Source organism: Tasmannia lanceolata, unplaced genomic scaffold (genome assembly GCF_043159265.1).
Source record: "Tasmannia lanceolata isolate RefF3 unplaced genomic scaffold, GAP_Taslan_0.1 ptg000002l, whole genome shotgun sequence".
Taxonomy (NCBI): domain Eukaryota; kingdom Viridiplantae; phylum Streptophyta; class Magnoliopsida; order Canellales; family Winteraceae; genus Tasmannia; species Tasmannia lanceolata.
In genome coordinates, this window is record NW_027518679.1 from 26,333,694 (window position 1) to 26,358,878 (window position 25,185).

At 38.0% G+C, this 25,185-nt stretch overlaps 1 protein-coding gene across 1 annotated transcript in view; it reads right to left on the bottom strand.

Annotated features, from left to right (window-relative positions):
- Positions 1-3,531: 3,531 nt before the first annotated feature.
- LOC143848149 (lipase class 3 family protein) overlaps positions 3,532-25,185 on the bottom strand; it is a 37,062-nt gene continuing 15,408 nt past the window's right edge. Inside the window, exons 4-8 of the mRNA XM_077357034.1 lie at positions 24,808-24,910; positions 19,328-19,446; positions 16,398-16,574; positions 4,172-4,528; positions 3,532-3,978 (exon numbers count right to left, since the gene is read on the bottom strand). Coding sequence (XP_077213149.1) covers positions 3,604-3,978; positions 4,172-4,528; positions 16,398-16,574; positions 19,328-19,446; positions 24,808-24,910 — 1,131 coding nt within the window. The 3' untranslated portion in view covers positions 3,532-3,603. The remainder of the gene's footprint in view (positions 3,979-4,171; positions 4,529-16,397; positions 16,575-19,327; positions 19,447-24,807; positions 24,911-25,185) is intronic.

A 25,185-nucleotide genomic window follows, 5' to 3' on the forward strand; every position in this document is an offset into this window, starting at 1 on the left:
ACCCACCATGTCGCAAACAAACATATATTCCACAAAGTTTTTCCTTTCTTGCTCCATGGCACAAATTCCCATTGTAGCAGTAAACTTGGAATAAATAATGGAAACACCCAAGCAATACCAAACCTCAGAAAAATGAAAGCCCATATCTGTCGGGTGAATGTGCAATGCATGAAAAGATGATGAACAGATTCCCCATCATCCAAGCATAGAGGGCAATGGTCAATAAGCAACATACCACGCTGTCGAAGAAAGTTAACCATTTGAATCCGATCATGACATACTGCCCACCCGAAGACACAAACTCTAAGAGTCTCGGCCACCAAAAGGAACAAAAAAGGGGATAATGGATCCCCCTGCCTAAGACCACGGGATGATTTAAAGAATCCTTTTGGGGAACCATTAATCAGAACTAAGAACCAAGCCAACAAGACACAACCCCTCACCCAGCCTCTCCATCTGCTACCAAACCCCATTCTGCCAAGCAAGTAATCCAAACAATCCCATTCCACTCTATCATAAGCCTTTTTCATATCAAGCTTGCACAATATTCCTCCCATGCCAAGCTTAACATATGAATCAATAGCCTCATTGGCTATTAGTGAACAATCTAAACTCTGTCTCTTGGCAACAAAAGCACTCTGGCAATCCGATATAATAAATGGAAGCACCAACTTTATACGATCCGCTAACACTTTTGCCAATACTTTGTACAAGCATCCAACTAGGCTTATAAGACAATATTCTAATATTTTAGATGCACCAGCAATTTTCAGGATAAGGGCAATAAAAGTTGCCCCCGTCCCTTTGTCCAACACCAATCCATCATAGAATTCTTCAAAAAATCTAATAATATCCCCTTTCACATACTCCCAACAAGACTGAAAGAATGCAAGACAGAAACCATCAGGACCAGGAGCTTTGTCTCCACTCAAGGAAAAAACCCCTTTTCTAATCTCCTCCTCCTCGAATGGGTTCCCCAGAGCTATTCGCTGGCTCAAACTCAACTCACTAAACGCCAGATCCTCCGGAAGCGGTCTAGAAATAACCTCAAACGAGTACAGAGATATATAAAAGTTTAGGATCACATTAGTAACATCTTCCTTCCTCGACACACTGACTCCATTATTTGTCAATGACTCAATCCTATCTCCCCTTCTTCTGGCGCTGGCCATCACATGGAAATAAACCGTTTTTTTATCCCCCTCCTTTAACCATTTCACTCTCGATTTCTGTCTCCATGTAATTTTCTCATGGAGCACCACCCCTTTATGTTCTTCTTTAACTCTCCCCAATTCCTCCCTCGAGTTAACATCTCCTAAACCAGATTCCTCCAACATTGTTAGCTCTTCAATTCTATTCTCCAGCATACCTTTCTATTCGAGTCAGCTAATCTCCTCTCCGCCACCCATTCCTTCATCTTCTTCTTAACAAATCTAAGTTTATGCCCAATAACCACATCCGTTGAACCCTCAACTAGATGAGATTCCCACCAATCTCCCAATATGTTCTCCATATGGGGGATCTGAAGCCACGCAATCTCAAACCTAAAAGGAGGGGGTCCCCAGTCTGGGATCCAAGAGAAGGGGACAATGATCAGAAACCGACTGAATAAGAGCCTTTTGGTAGACTTCAAGAGCCAAGTTCATCCATCCAGGACAAATGAGAAACGATCAATTCTACTATGACTATCTCCTCTATTCCAAGAAAACCTAGCACCAGACTAAGGCAAATCAATTAAATTATGATTTTGAAATGAAGTCTGCAAAGGCAATCATGTTCTGGTTAGATCTCTGACATCCAATTCTCTCACAGACATACCTAATTTCATTGAAGTCTCCCCCAATACACCATGGGTAGGCCCATATACCCCTAGCTCTATTAAGTTCCTCCCATAACAATCTCTTGTCAGCCCACAAAGAAGGACCATAAACACCAGAGAATAACAACAAAGATGTGTCATCCACCCTCCGAGGAATAATAGAAATTGAAAATCTACGCTTCCATTCCTCCTCCATAACCCACCTAGATTCATCCCAAGCTATTAAGATACCCCCCCGAGGCACCAATAGCTCCAACAAATGAGAATCCCCAATCCGATCTAACCCCGAGACTTTTCATAGTATTCCTATCGATCACCTCTAACTTTGTCTCATGAATGCAAATTAGCTCTGGCTTGATGTTTTTAATTAGCTCTTTTACATGAACCCTCTTATCCAAAGATCCCAATCCATTTATATTCCAAGATAGAATCTTCATAAGGAAACAAATTTGACAGATTTCCTCCCCTTCCTCGCACACTTCTTCCCTTCTAGAAAGATGACTCAATGACTCCTTTCCGACCGGAAGCACCCCATAGTTCACTTCAGATTTTAACCTAGCCAACTCCCTCAACTTCTTCTTAGATGAGTTTGGAGAAAATTTCGATTTATCATCCCCTGCAGAATCTCTGATCTCAGAAGATCTAATCATATCCCAAAACTTCTCCATAGGATCATAATATATCACTCCAAGTTTTTGCCTTACCCCAACTGTATGACTCACTGACCTTTCTAAATCATCCTTCCTACCCTCCACCCCCTTTAAACTGGAATTCTCTATCTGCAAGAAAGGGACGACCTCCGGATTCAATTGCTCCAAATCAGATGATCCACCTTGGGGAAACCATGTCTGAATAATAGAATATGGACCAGGAACTTCGACAATCTGATTGCCAAATGAACTATCATAATCTTTTTTAAACCCGGAAACATGGAATGATCTCCTACTCTCTTGCTGACGGCAAGAAGGGCGAGAAAACAGAAAACGAAGGTTGATGTCGTCCTCCTCTCAGTCTCCCAACTACGATTTGGAGGAAATCCAAGATTCTAAAATCAACGTATCCAAACAGCCCCTAACAGTATACAACATAAGTAGGACCTAGGACACTTCCATTATGGTCCAATTCAAAAAGGATTGTGATGCAGGCTTAGAGGTTAGGATCTGGAAAACACTGCGAAAAGGATCGTACTGATACGGGATCTCTGAACGGATTGTGGTAAAGGGATAAGTGGACCCGATCCAAAGAGGATCCATTGACACCTTTACCTAAAATATTCGAAATCAACACAGTTTTTTCATGAAAATTCACAAGAATCTTTTAAAACATAAAAAAAATGCAAATTTATGAAACATCTCACAAGTACAATACAGATCTCACAGGAAATCCACAAATCCTTAAAGAAATGAACAAAGTAGAATCTGAACACTGTAAAATCAACTGAATCTCTAATAATGTACCCCGCATCTCAATTACATTAACTTCTAGGAAGCATACATATACCAACAAAAAATATATGTAATAGAGTTTTCCACCCAAGCAAATAGCCCATGTGACAAGGGCCTTGTAAACTGGTTCACATAATACTTGGAGAGCATATATCAAGGAATTTCCAGCTGAAAATTGGGCAAACGTGTACCTTCTGCTCCTCAGAAGGTAAAAAAAAGAAGATGAAACACTTTCAATTGGAGTCAAATTGGCATTTCAACAACTAGTTGAACATAAGAAATCAAATGGAATATGCAATCACATGATTTATTATTATTGTTCTTATTTTATTTTTCACACTACATATTAGTACAGATATCAACATCTTTTTCAAGTTGACTGATTAATAGTTCCATCATCTTTTTATACATAGGCATATAATGATCTTTTATCATAGTTCGGGAAAGTCGAAGCTTACTGTACAAATCTCTCGTCGTCTCATAGATACCGACGCTCTCCTCAGCCGTACCATCTTCCCCTGAACTACTCTCAGATGGCGGTACTGAAACTATATGCATGATTCTACCTGGAGGATAGAATCGCTGAGTCTCAATAGAATCTGTTAATGTAGGGCTATTGTTTTCTATAGAATCTGCCAACACTTCATGTTCCTCTTCAGTGATTTCTTTCGCGGCAGCTTCTTCTTCCTCCAGGGCTTGAATGTCTGGTTCTCCCTGAGAAAAACAGAAGAAATTTTCTATTAACAGTAAAAAATGCTTCTATAAGCATTTAAAGATGAACTTGGAAAGATAAAGATAAAGACGGAAAGAAATTATTCAAATATAAAGTTACTAAAACTAAGTAGGTTGTCTAATCTACCATCAAGATAAAAGATCGGATCTAATCATATCATCTGATATATCTTACCTGCCTGTGGAGCTCCTTCTCGAGCTCGAACCATAGTTCACCTTCAGTCATCTCTTCACATGTAGATGTACTGATGACATGATCCACTGGGATAAGTTGCTCTTCCTCCTCAGCCTCATCGTGCCCTGATCCATGGGAGCAACTGAAATCCACCTCAGCCATCTCTGGGTGTCCATTAGATTGAATCATGAGAGAAGTGGAGTTGTCTGTAGACATTATAAAAGGATCAGGGGTATTCTCCTCTTTAGAGTCTGGAAGTGTGATGCGTCGACGTGCACCCATGCAAGACCATGAAGAGAGAGATGAGCGGGTCCTAACAACTGCCTGAGCAACATTCTGTGCACGCTTCATCACGACCTGGATTTCAAACAGAAATTTTCAAGTGAAAAAAAGAAGAAGAAATCTTTAAGTGAAAAAGAGGGTAACACTCGGAACAAAGTCTAAAGATTTGGATGTTCTTAAATGCAAGCCAACCAGTGTATGAAGGTTCACAGACTATTTTGCTAAACTCTTACTTTTCGGCCTTCTATTGTGATCACATAGGAATAGAATCAATTTGAAGATTTGTCTAAAACAAGGTTAAAAAACTGAGTTTTGAGTTGATTTAGAGTTTTATTCAGCAGCATTATCAGATGGACGAAAGTAACAAAAATATGAATATACACAAACTAATGAATTAAAAAAGAAAGAAAACAACAGGGATGCATCAAAAGAGCTATTATGCAGGCCTATTCTTTGCCTTTGACGGAGCAAAAAGTCCAACCAGCCTATGGGGGTAGTTTACCAACATAGGGAAAGCATTTCGGAAAAATAAGAATAGCTTAAGAATAGGAATATAGACAAAAGTAAACAAACAAACAATTGTATGGTTATCTCCCATAAGACTGGCGACTACACTGTTACCCAAGGTTTCTTTCGGAAAAAATCTACGCAACTGTGCAACATGTGCGATGCAACAGGCACTAAATAATAGTCCCATCCTAAAATGGGGTGGGATACCCTATGTCATAAAAAAAAGACAAAAGAAAAAGCAAACACCAAACAAAGATCAAAGAATGATTAAATAGCATCCTAGTACCTGGAAGCATAAATGCAGAGTACACCTTACGCAATTAGGGGGAAATGTGCTTGCTTACAATAGATAAGTGAGGATTCAACTCACACAACCTCTCTCTATGGTGCAGCCCAGCAAAGAAGAGAAAAGTTTCCCAGAAAGAAATAAGCAAAGGGTGAAATACATAAAAACTACGCACTTATCTGCTCAACAGCAAGAAATAAACTCAAATAAGCCGAACTAGCTCTGAAATTTTGTCAAGGAAACATATGTAGAAGTCCAAATTCGTCCAGTGTATATCAGACATATAGAACCTTTCATTCTAGTCCCACCTAGACTGCTATTCTAACTCAAATTTAAACTATAAATTAAAAATAATTCTTGAAAAAAAAACCAAATTTCATCTTCAATCCAACCACAGCTAGAACTCCTTTAAGAATCACATAAAGTCATGATAAATGGATGTGACAGAACCCTGCTGTCTTTCTGGAAGTTGACCCATGGTAGGCCCCTCTGCTGATGTCATGACTTAACTGCCTTTCCTCCTCTTTTTTCTTCTATAAACTATAAAGGGTGTTTAATTCGTGGAAACTGGTGGCGCCTGTGGGACCACTTGAATTGCATCATTGCCCATTGTCGACAACCCTCCCTCCCTCGAGTTCATGTCCTCATGCACTTACAGCCACCTACATCAATCAAAGTATGCTCGAGTGACTTGTTCTTCCAATGGACAGGATATGGAACAAGTGGTTGTCCATTTCTTTTGATCTTGTATCACCCTAGGGTGCTTTCAGTTTATTGCAATTCTTCTTCAACTTGGGTCCTCGTCATCAGAGATCGGGAACACTGAATAGTATCACCCTAGGGTGCTTTCAGTTTATTGCAATTCTTCAACTTGGGTCCTCGCCATCAGAGATCGGGAACACTGAATATAAGTGAGATATCCAAGGCAGTAGAATGTCAACCTCTTGCATCATTTCCCATTTTCAATATCTTACACTGTCCAGTCTTCTAGTTTATTGTATGTACCCGCTTTAAACCTCCAATAACCTAAGAAAACCATGGCTAAAACTCCTAGTTGGAACCTAGTTCGAAGTGCTTCTCCCTCGAGCTTATCGGCTTCAATTTGTACTTAGCATAAGTATCCTCAAGTTTCTTCTTGACATCACCACAGAGATCATGCAAGTGCTACGCCAAAGTCTCGGCCACATAAATAATTTTGGCAGTTACAAATCAAGAGGGTGCCTTGCATGTTTTCACTTCATGATTTATAAGAACGCTCTTCCAGTTGACTGCTTCTTTGAACACTTAAATGTGAACTTGCATCATGGTAGCACCAAGTCCCATGCATTGGCTAATCTCCTGCTAAACTTCATATAAGATTGTCATTCAATAAAAAAAACACTTTGTATAAGGTCGATCACCCAAACTATGGTTAACCATCTCTATTTGACTGTGAGTCTAATGATGAGTTTACTAAGGAGCGAGGTTTCAAATTTTGGTTTCGGTTTTTATTTCAGTCGTCACGGAAATAGAAACGTTTAGGTTTCAATTGGAAATTTCGTTGGAAATCTTGAAAAATCATGGAAACGTATGGGAATGTGTAATTCCCACTCAGAAAAGGTTGGAAACCATCACATAAGCAAGACAGTCATCATAATGGTATAATAATAGCGAACACCTTGTGACATGCATTGTCACGTATGTCTGATAATTCAGTAGATACCAAATTTTACATGTAATTCATACGAAAATTTGCATATAATACATACACAACATTTCACATGCAATTCATATAATATAATTATGTAATACAAATACATACTAATATAGAATACCATTTATGCACTGATGATTTTGGTTTAGATGTGTTTCAGTGTCAGTATCATTTCGTTGGGGATGGAAATTTAACATTTGGTCATGTAATGTCATTTTTGGTGGAAATTTTAAATCATGAACTCTCTCGGAATGACTAAAGAACTTTATGTTACAACCTAAAGTAATCGTCTCCCATAGATTTTACGCAGAAACAAAGGAAATTAATCAAGATCACAAGGCAAACATTCACTCGAATCGATCAAGTCACAGGGCAAACATTCACTCGTCTTAACTTTCTCCTTTGTAGATTCTCTACACCAAACCCTAAGTCTCTTCTCATATCTCATCCATTCCATTCTTCATTATTTTCAAGCCTTAGGCCACAAGGCTGTAAATCTATGCTATTTAGGCAAGCAATCTCAACAGGTCTATGTTGATTAAGGTCATAAGTCGCTTGACCAAGCAAAACCTTTGAAAGTGGTAAAAAGCTAGTGGACAAAGGTTATGGGTGTTCACATGAACATGAAACAATACAAACCCCATAATGGCCAATACACCTAGCACGTTGGCTGATACGGCCGACATGGGGCCAACACACTCGTGACTGTTGCGAACCTCGATATGAATGTTGTTATCGTATAAGGCCCAATGATTACGAATAGGGAGTAGCCAATGTGGATAAATTTTGAACCATGCACTTTCATGGACCATGCGACAACTGATCAAGGTGTTTTCCCAAATTATCTTTCCAAGTGTTCAGTTCCTGAGGAATTGACTTGGATTTATTGGTAGATAATTAGGGTATTTCAACACCCAAACGATTGGATGGTGCGGAATTTGAATTGGAAAAAAGGTTGAGTGATTGGAAATGAATTGGATTTTGGGATGGAAGGGGGCGACCACTGACCATTGCATCATCTCTTCTAATTCTGATGGCATGTTCCACAATCATTGTAGATCTTGGAATCCTGATTCAGTTCCATAATTAAACGAACTCCGCCCCATATATGTCCTTGTAGGTTTAAAACCTTCTGTCATCATGGAAGATTCACTTGGTCTGATTGCATTCTTTTTGTGAGCCACCCATATTATGCACAAAATTCACAGATTTCAAAGTTCTATTACTGCTTGATGCAGCATAACGGAGAAAATAATTTCTTTTCTAGTAATTAATAAGCAAAGTGAGAAACAAGAAAAGGAAGAACAAGTGCTTACAGATTTTAACAACAAAGAATGAACACAACCACAGTTGTAAATTTCGTTTCGTTTCGTCCGAAATGGACGAAACGTTTCGGTTTCGTCCGAAAACCGGAACGAAATGACGAAAATTTTGTTTCGTTCGGGATTTCGGCCGAAATTGACCGAAATCGACCGGAATTGACTGAAATTTACAGAAATTTGACGAAATTTACAGAAAAGTTTCGAACGAAATTGTCCGAAATTTTCCGAAATTTTGTTTCAGTGGCCAAAACGAAATGGCCACCGAAACGAAATTTACAACTATGAACACAACTAAACAAAAGTATCGTTGAAATTTCATTAAAAAACCATATAACATTTTAAGCTTACACTGCATACATCAGGTATATATAAAACCATAGTTACCAGTTTGGGAATTAAATTCAGGAAGTGAAACGTGAAATAGAAGCGACATAGGGAAGAGAATAAAGAAATAGAAAAGCGATAGGAAATCATATGAGAAACATCTTAGGAAATGCATTAGAAACATTTAAAGATGATCAAGCACTAATTTTACAGATGATCAAACACGAAGTTAACCAATGCATGTAACATAGATTAATGAATAAAAAAGAGATAAATGATTGAATGAATATTCTTACTAATACTTGATATGATAAAGCATAAGAAATTTAAACATGGATAACGAAGTAAAATAAACAAATATGAAGGAACATGTAAAAGAAAGGTCGGATCTTCCCCAATCCTTGTGATTCCGCCGTTCTATCGTTGATCACGAATCCGACACAAATGGAGGAGAAGCGGGTGAGGGTAGGCCGTGTGAGCCCTGTATGATGTATGAAGTCGATGAAAAAACATTAAAATTGAGAGCTTGGTCTCCCTTTGTCTTTTTGCAAAAGGGGTGAGGTGAGAGAGAAGAAGATGCTTATCTTTTGAAAAGTTGGCGTATGAGAGATTAGAGCTTTTGTGAATAGTGATAGCCGTGTAGAAAGTGAGAGAAATGTGAGAGAATCATGATAAAAGAGATTTTTTTATCTCTTTTTGTAGAAAATGGGTGAGAGAAACGTTTGAGTGCTAAAGTTTCCTATCTTTTTGAATTTTGTGTCTTGTACTTCTAGGCATGAAAGAAAGATATTTTGGGTGCGCATCAATCAAGGGAAACATTCCCTTTTTAGCAACAAAATCATCTTTGTGTTGAACATCTCGGTGTTGGAAGTTCTTCACTGCACCCTCCCTCACAGAGAGAGCAGTTATCTTCTCTGCCTCGCATGACTGCACTAGGGTCTTCAACTCTCAAACCCTCACGTTCTTTGCCTTTTCTATGGCCTTAGGGCAGATGGTAGAAACCAAGATTCGTGTTACAAAAACCAAAATCAGAATGAGGAATAAAAAGAAATCGTATAGAGAGAGGTGAGATGATTTTGTTGATAAAAGGGAATATTTCCCTTGATTGATTTAATCTCAGAATATCTTTCTCTTACCCCCAAAAGGAAGAGAACACAAAATTCAAAAAAATACGAAACTTTAGCCTAAATATTAGCACTCCTCAAACGTCTCTCTTCTTCATTCTCTATAAAAAGAGAAAAAAATCTCTTTTCTGAAGATTCTCTCTCATATTTCTCTCACTTTCTACAAGGCTACCACTATTCACAAAAGCTCTCCTCTCTCATACAACCACTTTGCAAAAGATAAGAATCTTCTCTCTCACCTCACCCCTTTGCAAAAAGAAAAAGGGAGACCAAGCTCTCCATTTTTATACTTTTTCGTCTTCTTTACAATCTCATTGAGGCAACACATCAACCGCCGGCATCCGTTCCGATCTTCACACAAGGCTACGTGGCCCACCCTCACTCGCTTCTCCTCCATTTGCGTTGGATTCGTGATCAACAATCGAACAACGGAATCACAAGGATTAACGAATATCTAAACTTTCTTTTACCTATTCTTTCATATTTATTTATTTTACTTTATTATCCATGTTTAATTTTTTTTTAATGGTTCCATGTATAAATTTCATATGCTTTATCATATCAAGTATTAGTAAGAATATTCGTTCAAGCATTTATCTCTCGTTTATGCGTACTATATTACATCTACAATTCATGCTTGATCATCTTTAATTTTTGTTGCGCCTTTGGGTGGATCGCATTTCAGGACAAGATCCTAACGGTAGACCATCTTCGTAAGTGTAAAATGTGGATAGTGGATCATTGCACTTATGCTTGAAGAATGGCAAAACAGTAGACCATTTGTTCCTTCATTGCCCTTACGCTAGGGATGTTTGGCGACGCATTTTAAAAATGTTTGGGGTATCATGTGTTTTTCCTTATCAGTCGGACTTGTGACTCTTGAAGAATCCTTTCCAATTCTGTAAAATGAAATTTCAATAAAATAAGGAGTCTCTGTCTCGTTACCGAGGGTTTCGTTTCAAAAAAATACGTGATTTCTTGGGAAGCTGGTTCGCTATGCGTTGGCCTTCAAAAGGTTGTTTCTTACGGAGAGAATCTATGCTACCAACAATCTGGATCCTATGGAAGGAGAGAAATGCCAGGCTTTTAAGAAGTTGCACAAGAGGCCCTCTATTTTCATTCACTAATATCATTTCCCACGTCATATCTTGGGTGAGAATTATCCCTTTCTTCAAGTTTTATTCCAGCTCTATCTCAATATATGCTGGAAGGAGATCTGTTACAGTTCAGAGAGGGTTCTCCTATTTGATCACCTCCTGATTGTAGGTGGCTCAAGTTAAATTTTGATGGGTCTACCTTTGGCAATTCGAGCCCGACCGGGGTAGGAGGCCTTCTGAGGGACGAGGGAGGTGTGCCTATATGGGCTTAAAATGGTAACCAATTATATTAAAGATGATCTAACTTCTCGAGACAGATAAAGTCTATCCTCAATCCAACTCTACTAAATTCAGCTAAGTTTTTTTTTAACTTGAGATGAAATTTAACTTGAGCCACCTAAAGTGAGATAAATCATAGCTGAAATCAAATCTAACTTCTGAAGACAGATAAAGTCTATATCCTCAACCCAACTCTATTAAACTCCAATAGACTTTTCTAAAAATCATATGACAATCATGATACATGCCTTGGCAGACGTAAAAGTAAGTTAAATCATCAAATTATGAAATAAATATCAACCCACAAAAGAATTTGATGTAAATTTTTAACACATTATCACTCTCATATTCTACGTGTCTAAAACACATTATCACTCTCCCTCCCTCCCTCCCTCTCTCTCTCTCTCTCTCTCTCTCTCTCTCTCTCTCTCTCCTACGAAGATGGTTTTAAATTTCGACCGAAATCCAAAATTTCGGGTTTCGTTCGAGACCGAAATCGGGTATAACTGAAACGGTCGTTTATTTCGACCAAAATCTCAGAATTTCGATCGAAATTTCGGAATTTCTATGGAAATTCGTTTTTCCTGTCCGAAATTTATGGGATTTCATGCTTTAGACATCAAGATCCTTCTCATTCGTGAGCTATTCCTATCTTTTTCTCACCCACACGTAGCTAGATAACTTAACTATCCTATTTTTCCTCACTACTAACAATTAAATAAACCTCAATCTTTTTAACCAAATATGTACTGTTTTTATTTAACCGATAATAAACAGATGAACAATGCTAGATAAGCAATGCATAACAGTATAATCCGAATTTTTAGGTGAAATTTCGGTAATCTCACCCAAAAATCTGATCGTTAATTTTTGTTTTTTGAAATGGAAAGCTGATCGCTAATTATTTAATAGTTTCCTGGAATTTAGGCCGAATTTACCGAAATTTCAGTAATTTCGACCAAAACTATGTACGATATAAAATATTCTATTATTTGATTTTGTTGTATTTCGACTGCAAATCCGGCCAAAATTTTGGTTTCGGAGAGGACCGAAATGCATTCCGAAACTGAAATTTGAAACCATGCCTATGAAGCAATGTGTGAAGCAGACGCCTCAAAATTTCTTATAGGGGTGCAAGTTTGGCCCAGTCAGCCCTGACCCGCCCTGAGCCCGAACAGGGTCAGGGTTGGATTTTCCAACCCTGAGGGCGGGTCAGGGTTCATATTTTTAGACCCTGACTCGGGTCGGGTCGGGTTCTGGGTTAATGCCTCGGGTACCGTGACCCGGCCCGACCCTAAGTTTTCTATTATAGAATTGAACCATCTATGCATGTTTCTTTTGCTAATGTTTTCTATTATCTTGGATTGGTGTTTCTTTAGATTATTTTTATTAATTGTCTCTGTTGCCCGTCATGTTGTTGAATTCATATTGTCTTATTTTGTTCCCTTTCTTTGTTTATTGATCATTTTGTTCCATATGATAAGTGGTTGCTTTATTTTTGGCACTCTTAACAGGTGCACTAGGGTCAATTAGTGCCGGCCCGGCCCTGCCCAATCAGGGCGGGCCAGGGCCAGCACTGAGCCCTGTAGGGCGGGCCATGGGTTGAGGTTTTTCGGCCCTGACTCAGGGTCAGGGCCGAGATAATGGGATCCAGGATTGGGCTAGGGTTTTGAAAAACTCGAACCAACCCGACCCTGTTGCAGCCCTAATTTCTTATTTAATAGAACTAAATAGAAAATATAATAAATTACACAAAAAGAAAATAAAATGGAAAATATGCATACAGAAGTGTATAAACGAAAAGATAGCACCCACTAATACCATTTAAAAAAAATCAGCCATTAAGAGAAGTCTCGTCGACACTAGCACATGGGGCAATGATGGTCGGTCATACCATAGAATGCTACAGTTTACAGACAATCAAAACCATACTTGGTAAGGAGATGATATTTCCACTCCCCCTGCATTACTTGCATGCTCCCCTTATAACGTGATTTGACGTCAAAAAGCGTTAAAGTTGCCCACTTTTCAAGTCAAATCATGCTATAGGGGAGCGTGCGCGTAATGCAGGAGGAGTGAAAATATCATCGCCCTACTTGGTATTCCTTATATCCTTTTTTTTTTTTTAATAGTTGTATCCCTTAGATCCTAAACAATTTGTTTCTTCGTTAAAAAAAGATCTTCCGTAACACCAACTAGGATTTTATTAGCTAAATAAAGACAAATAGTAAACTAGAAAGAGATGTTGAATAATGTGGAAGAGTAGTTTAGGCATTACCTGTATGTTAAGAGGGTAATAGAGTCTTTGTACACATGTTGCCCTAGCTGAGCCTATCTATACATCATGTATATGAGAGAGCCCTTAGTGGAGACACTCCATATCTCCATTCCTCTTCTTCTTCCTCCCTAATTCTAGCCTCATTTCTAACATGATATCAGAGAAAAGGTCCTAGGGAAAGAAGGAAAGAAGGAAAGAAAGAAGAGTTCCACATCTCCATCTCTGCAAAACTTCCTCTATTTCGAATCTCACTTTGACGCCAATGCCAACCCATACGGCTTTGCCGTAATATCTTGTTGTAATCCCCATGATTTCTTTCATTCCCCACAAATCCCTCAAATATCTCTCCGTTAATCTCTATGTGTTGCCGTAATCACCCTCTCTTCCTCCTTATCCACTTTGCGCAATCTTGCACAATCTTGTGCATTGCGCACTACGTCAAACAGAGAAAAAACCTTCCATCGCCCTTTTCGAAATCTCTCTTTCATTCTTACTCTCTCGTATCTCTCTATTTTGTGCAAAAACCCTTCTCATCCCACAGCTGCGCCGTAAACCCAAAATGAAACAAAAACACACAAAAAAAATCTCATATTCCCTTCTGGGTAGCCGAAATCTCCCAAAAACCATTTTGGGTTACTGTAAATCCCTTGTTGGCGTGTCTTCCTCCCTTTATTCCCTCCCCAAAACCCTTTCCATCCCTAAATCTCCACCCCAAATCCCTTATTTTCTATTTTCTATATTTATATGGCCTTTGTCTTAATCTCCAAGGTACACCCCAAGTATTTGATAAAATGTCTGAGTGGGATTTTGTGCCTTGCGGTCTTCTCTTTTGGTTGCAAATTGAAGGCCTTTGGCCTCAACTTGAGGGGGAGTGTTGTCATGTAGTTCTTCGTGCTGTCTTTTTTCCTTAGTGTTGTCTTGTTGTCATCTCCGGTCTCATGTAGTCTCGCCCAAGGGGGAGTGTTGTTGGTGATTCCTTTATGTTCTTCATCCTCCTTGGTGTGGTTGGTTGGTGCTTGTATTCTTGTTGTGGTTGGTTGGTGGTTGTTCTTCCTCGTCTGTCGTGTTGTCTTCTCTAGCTGATGTATTTCATCATTGTTTGGTCGTTCAGTTTCTTCTTTGTATTGTAAATTCTTCGCATTATTCGTTGGTTTCTTCTTCCTGTTCTTGGCGTAGTTTTTACTCATTCATCGTGGTTTGCGTTGCAATACACTGCTTATTGTCCGGCTATATGCCCAGTCGTTCGCGTGGCTATAGACATTATCTCTTCATGCGACAAGCTGTCGTCGGCCTTGTCTTCAGACGACGGTGCCCCCCTGTCATTAGGGGTGTTCATTATTCGGTTATAACCAAATTGGTTTGGTTGATTCGGTTCGGTTTTTTTACTTTTCGGTTCGGTTTCGGGTTTTTTTTTTGGAAATTTGGTTATTCGGTTTCGGTTATCTCAAAAAAAAAATCGGTTAACTGAATAACCGAAATTATGATAAAAACCATTATTTTTTCAAAAGAAAGTGCTATATGGGCACTCTGTAGGATGATCAAAACCGTCCATTTGATTGATCACAACTTAATTAGGTTGTGCTCAAAAATCATTTCGATAGGATGATCCTAGCCCTCCGATCCAAACCGAGATTTTGCTTTTCCCCTCTTTTTCACCCACTATTCGGTTATAACCGAATTTTTAATCGGTTCGGTTTCGGTTCAGTTTTTAGAAATTTTGGTTCGGTTATCAAATTTCGGTCTATTCGGTTCGGTTATAACCAAATGAACACCCCTACCTGTCGTTGGTTGGTTATCTCTTCAGGCGACCTGCTGCCGTCGGACTTGTCTCAAGACGACGATGTACCCCGTCAATCATGTCTCTCCGGATGACGTTGTCCCCCATCTTTGGTCGGTTATATCTCCAGGCGACGATGTCCCCTGTCAACCATGTCTCTCCGGACGACGTGATGTCTACCATCTTCGGTCGGTTGTCTCTCCAGGCGATGGTGTCCCCCCAATCGTTGGCTGGTTATCTCTCTCCAGACGATGGTGTCCCCCAACGTTGGTTGGTTATCTTTCTCCATACGATCAAAAGCATTATGTTTGGTTTATGATATTCAAAATAATGGTGAGATATTCAGATTAACCACAATTTTTTCAATAAAAAAACAAATTGGGGCGACCAAAGATGAGTAAGTAACCTAACATTGGTTTTAGGTCCAGTATGTAAGATTGTAAGTCAAACCAGATGTTTTATCTTCCTATGTCATAAATTATGCTTCTGGAATATTACGTGGTATGCCATGGATATGACCCGAGTATGGATTTTACACCTAATTTTGAAGTTCCGGACACTGATTTGTTATGGATATTTTATACAAGAGCGGAAATTTTGCTTCCATAGTCACCAAATTTGGCTAGAATTTGAAAAAATCATGAATGATGAGCTATTTTTCACTGTCTTTATTGAAGAGCCCTCAAGAGTACTGAAAAATTCATAAAAATCTTCAATAAATAATGATTTTTTTATTGAAGCATGAGGTTTTCAAACAAATTGCAATTTATTCAAATGTCTAGTACAACTGACAACAATAAGCATGCAATTAAAATGAATTTCAATTGTAAACAGCATCGAATTCAGCCATAAATGGTATTATGATGTATTTTCATTTTAAGTTAACACCATCTTAAATAACTGTTGTAGGAACCAGTGGCAAGACAACAGTTAGTGGCACCAGGTCAAACAAGTTGTTCCACAGGTAAGGGATGTTCAACTAGCAGATTTCTAACAAATGGTATGAATCCCTAAAGTGAGGAAACTTTCAATTCAACAAAGAATTTAGATGATGGAACTCACATGGTCACCTAAAATAGCTCCCCACTACATGGTCATTCACCATACAATAAGACGGTCAGTTATCCGAATTGAAATACATTATGGAACTTTCATGGTAACTTCCATAGCATAAAAATGTTTTATCAGAAAAAATAACAATCCTAGTTTTTGCACATAGCATTACAGTCACATCAATGGTTTACTGGATTTTACCTGAGTACTGCTTGAGACAGGTCGAAGAAGTGCACCTGCACCTGCAACTCTTGCTCTAGCATTAGCTATGGATGGAAGACGAGATCCTAAAGCAGATGCAGAGCGGTAAACAACATTTAAGATTCTTGTGTGCTCAACTTGATCTCTTAGATCATTCAACCACGATGATGCTATCACCTGCATAGAATACTAGTAAGAATTTATAAGTTTCTCAAAGTAAAAGAAGGGGATAATTTTATTTCTATGTTTCCTCATCATTTTCCTTCCCACCACCAATTTCTGCAACAAAATTTGATTTTTTTTCCATATCTTTTGTGTTTGTTTGAGTTGTTTTGAAGTTGAGCTGTTTTGGTATTTGGAGTGTATCACAGTTATGGTGCACTGTACTATTGTCATTGATAAATGGCAGAAAGAAGGAATTTCACACGAACATATGCAATATATGGGTTATATTCGCTAATCTTAGTTGGCTGATGGTTGGAAAATGAAGCCCGTATAAATTCTGAAAATTTTGATAATTATCTTTATTTTTTAAAAACTACTAATTTTAGAATTCAGGAAACTTGAGAGGCTTACACCTCACATAACAAGAGGGGTGAATGCCTCGCCTCGCGCTTCCACTTTCATAAACACTGAAATAACGAATGCAATGCAGACATGTAGGTACCATTGATATTGGTACCTGCATCTCTTTACAATTATTGTAATGTTTAACAGGAAACATGAGGGTTTATACAAGTTTGTCAAAGTTTTGCTGTAAGCATATTAATATCTCCAAATTGTGACAAGTACATGGCAAGGGTGAGTTGTCTTCCGCAATTCCACTTAGGATGCGTTTGGGATGCCGGAATCGGAATTGTGACCGTGTTCCATTCCAATTCCTATCCCCCTGTCAATCGGAATCGTGATTCTGATTCTATGTTTGGGTAAATATTAAGAACAGGAATCCCGGAAACCAGATTAGGGATTAAGGTTCCAAACCCAGCCAATGGAAGAAAAAGCCCTGCATTTTTATTTTCAAAGGTAGGTTAGCAGAAATGAATGAAAAAAGCTTCAAATGGATGAAAAAAGCTTCAGCCAGTCTTCTATTTAATGTGCAATTGATTATGCAACCGAACATTCTCAACCCTATAGCCATTAACCCCATAAATGGATGAAAAAAACTTTAGCAAGTCTCCTCTAAGATGAACCCAACCGAGCATTCTCAACCCCATAGACATTAACCCCAAAAATCAATCTAAAAAATGAGTAGCCAATAACCTCCCCTCCCCCAAAAAAAATAAATCTCTCTAAAATCCGTAGCCATTAACATCTAAAATAAACCCAACCTAAGATTCTCAACCCTTCTTATGGTAGATGGCTACGCGAGGTCGTTTTGCGAAAATCTGCATTCAAATCGTCAATGACATCGAGGATGAGGTTGAAGGTCCTATAAAAAAAAAGGAATTCCAAGATCAACTTTTCAGCTCTCAAATCGGACTAACTGGAAGCGGCACAGAGGAGGAGTTTGTCAAAGATATGGAAAGGTCTCCTAATAGGGAGGAAGGTCCTTCAAGTGCTTACACCTCTCACCTATCGAAGTTCTGTTCAAAAACCTCATATCGGAACTTGTATAGAGAAGGATTTCCCGTGGCGAAGCAGTTCTTCCATACCTTTAGAGTCTGATAGGTCGCCAAAGGAAGCAGTGAAGCAAAGGGACCTGACAACCCATTCTCAACCCTTTCTCCAAATCATCTAAAACAATCATAGGAAGACCCAAATGCAGTGCTATTACGAAGGAAAATCTCAAAAATGGATAGCCATTAACCAGGTGAAAAAAAAAACCCTGACCATGGTTTGTGAGAATGGCCAGAAGTCTTATTGTTAAATGCTGGTGAAGGATTTGGGCGAGAGAGAGAGAGAGAGAGAGAGAGAGAGAGAGAGAGAGAGAGAGAGAGAGAGAGAGAGAGAAGAGAGAGGGAGAGATTTTCAGAACAAGGGCATTGATGAAAGAGGGAGAGGCATCTCAATTGGAAATATTGAGAGATTTTTGGGACAAGGGCGTGGAGAGAGAGAGAGAGAGAGAGAGAGAGAGAGAGAGAGAGAAGGGGGGAACCAAGAACACCATCTCCAAAGGGTAACAGTGGCCTTCTAGTACCCCTCTATTCGAGTTTCCGTTCAACCCCTAATCCCCTATGATGCAAAGTCTACACCTCGCAAGTGAGTTGTTCAATTATTCTTCACATCTTCAGCAGCTCACCTTGGGGGGCATGGTTTTGCCTTTCAACTCACAGGCACAGGTGATCATCACAAATCTAATAACTACTTCGGCTCAGATTGGCTCAGAGACCAACTCGACATAGCAGAAGTGAAGAACCATATTCAAGCTGATCTGATCTAGCATATTAAGGGGGGAAATTCAAAGAAAAATAGCGAGAGAGAGAGAGACCAAAATGGCGCTTGCTGTCTATACGACTAGCATGGGATGCAGAACCTCATTTTTCCTTGTTTTCTTCAATCTCCAATAATGATGCCTATTACAGCCATAAACTCCTTTTATACTAAAGTAACCCTAAAAGCAATCACAAACTTGAAACAATATATCTCAACCCGACAAAGCCCTCTTACATGAATAACTTAAAAGACTACAAAGTAATAACTTAAGTTGATGGTCCCCACCCCTTTAAGTTATTAAAAGACTGACTTATTACTTAAGTCAATTTAAAATATGGCCTAAGCTGATGGTCCCCACGATTATAACAGTACTCCTACATCATTATGATTTATGACTCGGATATACACAATAGAGAGTCTTAGTAGGAGGAAACCTAATACTGCAATCAAAAGGCAAATGTTACATGTAACTCTACCTAATCAGTTAAAGTAGATCAAGTAATCAGTCGAGAAAATTTTCAATGGCAACGTAAAGTGAAAGAAAAGAATTGCAGCACCTCGGAACGAAGATCATCAATAGAAGCAGTTGAGAATGTGGGGACCAGATCCGAACTATTGATGATAGTGGTAATGAAGTGTTTGCCTGATTCTGCTAAATCCCATGTCATACAGGCAGCTGCAGAAAGCCAACATCATTAGCATTTAATAAAGAACACACTGTCTACCAAAATAAAAAAATAAAGCACAGATAGTATTAGCATTGTGGCGGAAGGTTGCCATTCCAAATATCACTAGTAAATAGACAAGATTGTAGAAATGCCATTTGATCTGAGCCGAAAATATATATATATATATATATATATAAAAATATGCATTCTAAAACAAGAAAAGACTGCTTCCCGTTATAGCATCAGCGCAGGCCATGAACTGAAATGATGCAATGCAAAATTCAAGTCAAGCCTAGTTCAGACATACCTACGTTCCAGAGGGCATAACTTTGTGCTCAAGTATCCACTTTAAGCAAATTATCATTTTTATTTTTTTTGAATGGTAACAGATTTCATTAAAGAAAAGGATAAGACTGAGAATATCCACCCACAAATTACAAAGACAAGATTAAAGAAGCGAGGAAATACAATCCAACCACCAAGACCCTAATGGCCCATCAAGGTGGTAAAAATCAACTTTAAGCAAATTATCCTTTTTCAAATATCACTTTTAGGCCTCAAATCTCTACTTCCACATAATTTTCAAGATTCCACCATTCATACTGACCTTCCAGAGGGAAAAACTTTTTGCCCAAGTATCCACTGGAAGTAACTTATCCTTTTCCATATCACTTTGAGGCCTAAAATCTCTATGTCCACATAATTTTCAAGATTTCACCATTTCAAACTTTAAAATAATAAACAGATCCAAAATCCTTGTTTTTTAATTAGAGTTGTAGAAGTTAAGTAAAGGGTAATTCGAGTTAACATGAAGGGCTAGAATTAGACCATAGTGAAGGACTGAGATTAAAAGTGGCTTTAGGAGTTGTTTTGAAAGTACCTACATTATGTTTTGAGGGATTCTTAGTTATCCTATTATTATGTTTTCTGAATTAAAGTATTGAGAGGTTTGCTCCCTATTTGTGAACATTAATCATTACTTTTGTTGTTTTCTTTAATTTCATTACATGAAATTTAGCACAAATACACACTTACAAAGTATAAACCATCATATAAGAAGACGACCAACAATAATGGTTTAAGAACATCGAACACCAAGTGACATTATTTGTCACGAATGTCTAATAAATACATACACTACATTTAATATGTATGCATGGTACATAAACATCATATTTCCCATGTAATTCTTATAAATATAATTTTTTAACATATATCAGTATAGTACCACGTAATACAATAAATAGTAAAAAATGTCTTTATTATTTTTAAAAATTTTGCTAAAATTTGAAAGAAAAAAACAAATACTGAAAAAATATATTATTAATTTTATGTATAACTATAGCTAAATCTGCACATACCTTTTGTTTACTCTATTGAAAGTTCATATTCTTTATTTTTTAATAAAAATATGTTTTTGAATGGTGATAAATCTTATTAAAAAGAAACCAGGGAAGAACCCCGATGTCCGAGATGATCAGTACAGGAAACGGAAAAGATAGGAAGAGGATACATAAAATCACACTAAGATGTTCCCAAGTTTCTGCAAAAACTTCAATTTGCAAGGCTGAAATAAAACCGAAATGCACCAAAACTGCCAAAATTTAAACCAAAATTTTATACTTTGTAGAATACAAAGTAATTTTGTTTTGGGAAGTGATATTTACGCCCCTTTTGATCACCAGGGACACCCAGCGCCAGTGTACGGGGCAATCAAACCCACTGGATTTTTCTGACGTCAAGTACATTAGCCCCCCTTTACTCATTGATACACTAGCGCTGGGTGTCCCTAGTGATCAAAAGGGGCATAAATATCACTTCCCTTTTGTTTCATGACTCAGGGAAACCGAAATTTGGTACATGACTTATACAGGCTCCTATAGTTGATCATTTGAGTACAGTACGTCGTGTCCTGAGACATCTAAAGGCAGCACCAAGCCGAGGAATTATATTTAAGAAAAATAATATGAGTGAAAAGTTTTTCTTACGCCAATTGAGTAGGATCTCCCTTTGGCATACACTCGACTATACATTTGTTGGAAGGAATCATGCTTGGAAAGCAAGAAACAAGAGTAGTCGCACGCTCAAGTGTAAAGGCTAAGCAACGTGAGATGTTGCAAACTGCATGTGAGATGATGTGGTTGAAAACTCTTGAAGAAGAGATGGTTTGTAAGATCAATTTGCTAATGACAATATTTGTGGTAATCAAGCTGCCAGCTAAATAGCTAGTAATTCAATGTTCCATGAGAGAACCAGAAATATTGAAGTTGTCGCTGTCACTTAGAAAATGAGAAGCTTACTAGCAAGCTAATATTTATTTCATGAGTGAGGTCTAAAGATCAGTTGCAGTTGCAGACATACTTACGGAGGAGCCTCATGGTTGAAGCCAGTTTAGTATAATTGACTCCAAGTTGTGCATGAGAGGGCGAGCCTTGGCGCAACGGTAAGGTTGCTCCATTGTGACCTGGTGCTCAGGGGTTCGAATCACGGAAACAGCATCTCTGCAAAGCAGGGGTAAGGCTGCGTACATCTAGCCCTCCCTAGACCCCGCGCAATGGCGGTAGCCTCGTGCACTGGGCCGCCCTACTCCAAGTTGTGCATGGATGATATACATGCTCAAGCTTGAGGGGCTGTTAAGAATTAGGATATCTTTTCCGTTATATTTATGATGTATTATAATAGGGCCCATCGCAAAATGAAATTTTTGTAGGTAGCGAAGATTGAATAATGTAGAGACAGACTACAAAAGTACGGGGTTTACTTTAAACCACCCAACTTCTTATTTCCCCGTATTCTCTTCTTGTCAGTTTACTGTTTTCTTCTCCTCTTCTTCATATACATATCTGAGCTGATTACATCAAGATATTTTTCCACTTTTAGATTAACAAATATAAGAAATCCTTTTAGTGTTTCACAAGAAAATTTTCCGATGACCATGAGAATTTTATGGAGTAGAAACTTTCTAAGAAACTAAAATTTGATGAAGGTTTTCTCAGCATTGGAAATGTGATGATGTTGTTATTAACTCGGAATGATGAGAAAATAATGCGTAAGAACTAGAAACGAAATCACGTTAAAATTAGATTGGATCTCCATTTCAAGAATACAAATTGGTGCAAAAGATATTTTGCAACGTTTGTGCTCAAAATTAGTTTAAAAGAATATGAAAATCTCGGGTCTTTGAACTCAAAAATGACTTTCCAATCAAGAGGGAATGATGCAATGTAAAATCAAAGTCGATCGAATGCCAAACATTCTAACCTTCCAGAGGAAAAAACTTTGTGCTTGAGTATCTGTTATATGTGACCCCTATCTAGTTTCAAGGATCACTTTGAGCTATCCCTCTTCCCCCTCGTGGAGAACACCTGCAGCAAGACCATGTTTGAGGCCTAGTAAGCCATCCATGTGCGAATCTATTATTTCTTTTCTTTTCAGCCACAACCCATATCACCCTTTACTTTTCCCCTCAACCTTAACTCATTAGCCCTATATCATATTAGACTCCTTTTTGGTTATAGTTAGACCTTAATTAGTAGATTTGATTTGTTTGATAGATTGCTATTGAGATATGATTGCCATGATTAATTAGTTAATTTCATTTTTATTATAACATATTGTTGAACTTTTATTTGGATGAGTTGAATTCTACTAATGAATTAATTTTGAAGCTTTGGATCTTTAAAAATTCTAGCTGCATTGATTATATACGGATTTGTTTTAATTTTATTTTAACTTTAAAAAAAATTATATACGTGGATTTCTTTTTTGAATGATTGTGTATCATGTTTATTTTGATTTGGGAATGTAAGTTTTTTTTTGGTAGGTAAGCCGGGATTGAACCATAGTTCCCAAGACTAGGAAGCGAGTGCGAGAAGTGAAGCGGGAAGCGAAAGCAGGAAGCGAGGGGTTTAGAAAGAGAAAATGCGGGAAGTGAAAAGCTCTAAAGAAAGTCAAGAAAAAAATATGTACAAAGCGTCATTGAAAGTCAATATGAGGCTTGTAAGAAGCCTCATTGAAAGTACATACAAAATGTAGGATTGTCGTATGTTAGGGATGAAGGGTTCATAGAGGTAAGGATTACAAGTAGAAAAGAAGACTTCAAAACTAATTAGAATTACAAGTTTTAAGAATTTACAGTTTCACATGTTTTGTTCATGTATATTTAATGTTAAGTTTTTGGACAACGATCGACATAATTTGATTTGAAACTTAAGGTGAGTTTTCAAGTTTTAATGCATTCTTTTTTTAAGTACATTCCTTAGCATTATTATCAAAGGGGGAAATATTCTTTGAGGAAGATACAATCACCACAATAGGAAGCATACGCTTAATAAAGAGGAAACACGTAGGAAGCGTCTGGGAAGCGCACTTCCCCTAAATTAGGGATGAGAGAAGAACTTAGCTTTTGAAACCAGTTTCGGGAAAGCGAGCTTCCCATCCAACTAGGAAGTTTACGGTAACTAAGGATTGGACTTCAATTTGGGAAAGCAAGTTGCCATACAATCCCAACATGTGAACTTTATAGAAGACAATACATTATAAGTTGTTTTCATAAACAATAGGCCAGCCACATTTTAAACATAAATCTAGAAATATAAATATAAGCTCCCTAGTAACCCATGAGCATACCATCACCAAATTAGTGATTAAAACGGATAACCACTGTTCACCAAAACTTGAAGACATAGATGTCTCTTAACAAGAGTTAAAGTTTTCATCAATTAACTTCCTATTCCAGTTTTTTTTTTTTGAACGGCAACTTCCTATAAACAATATTCCACGTCATTGATGTAATAATGTAAAAGCTAACACCCTTTTTTTAAATGGGAAAAGCTAACACCCTATAGCATGCATATAAAAAGTTTGAATCCTATTTGGCTATTTTAATGCTTAAATACAGGCATAGATACTTTTCCACATAAACATCAAGACCTACATTACAAGTTCTTAAAAGTTCGAATGGCATCTATTCTAAAAGCTCATTTAAGAAATTAACAAGATCAAAGATATTGCTCTGTTTCAAATGGTTTGATAGAAGAAAATTCAGGAATAAGTTCTTCACACCCAGATTTGATACATAAAAGAAAGAGGAGTGCTAAGAGGACGGTGGGGAGGGCGGTATCCAAGGGACTGCCACCCCCTCCAGGCCCTGATGTGGCAGTCCATAGGGTGCCGCCCTCCCTAGGCATCCTCGAATCATTTTCCTAAAGAAAAGTACATGAAGTGCCGCTTTGTAAGCAAAACTTCCAAATTCCAGCTAGATTGGCAATGAAAGGTTAGAACAAAGAATATTTTAAGAGACATCACTTAAGATCAGCATTTTAACAGCATTTAAACCAAAATAAAAGCGCAACTCAAAGTGCACGTGCCTGGAGCAAATGCAACACAAGTGCTTGAAGAGAACTCTTTACGTTCTCGAAGAATATATGTCAGGAGTGCAGCAGTACCACCACCCAATGAATGCCCGACAATCTGAAAGTGAGAAAGCACATCATGAGTTACCTTATCCTATGCACAGAAACAAAATAAAATCATATTCTTTGAAAACTGTATGCAGAAATTATTGATTCAAATCAAAAATGCATAATTAGGATACAAAATTAATGAGAAAATGATAAGCATTAAGGCTGAGTTCATTTGAATCAATAACTTCATATTTCACCATCTTGAATTGTTTTGAACAAACTGATTCTACTAAGTTTACATATATAAAATAGACATTCATCTTCAGGATCTGAACGGCCTTC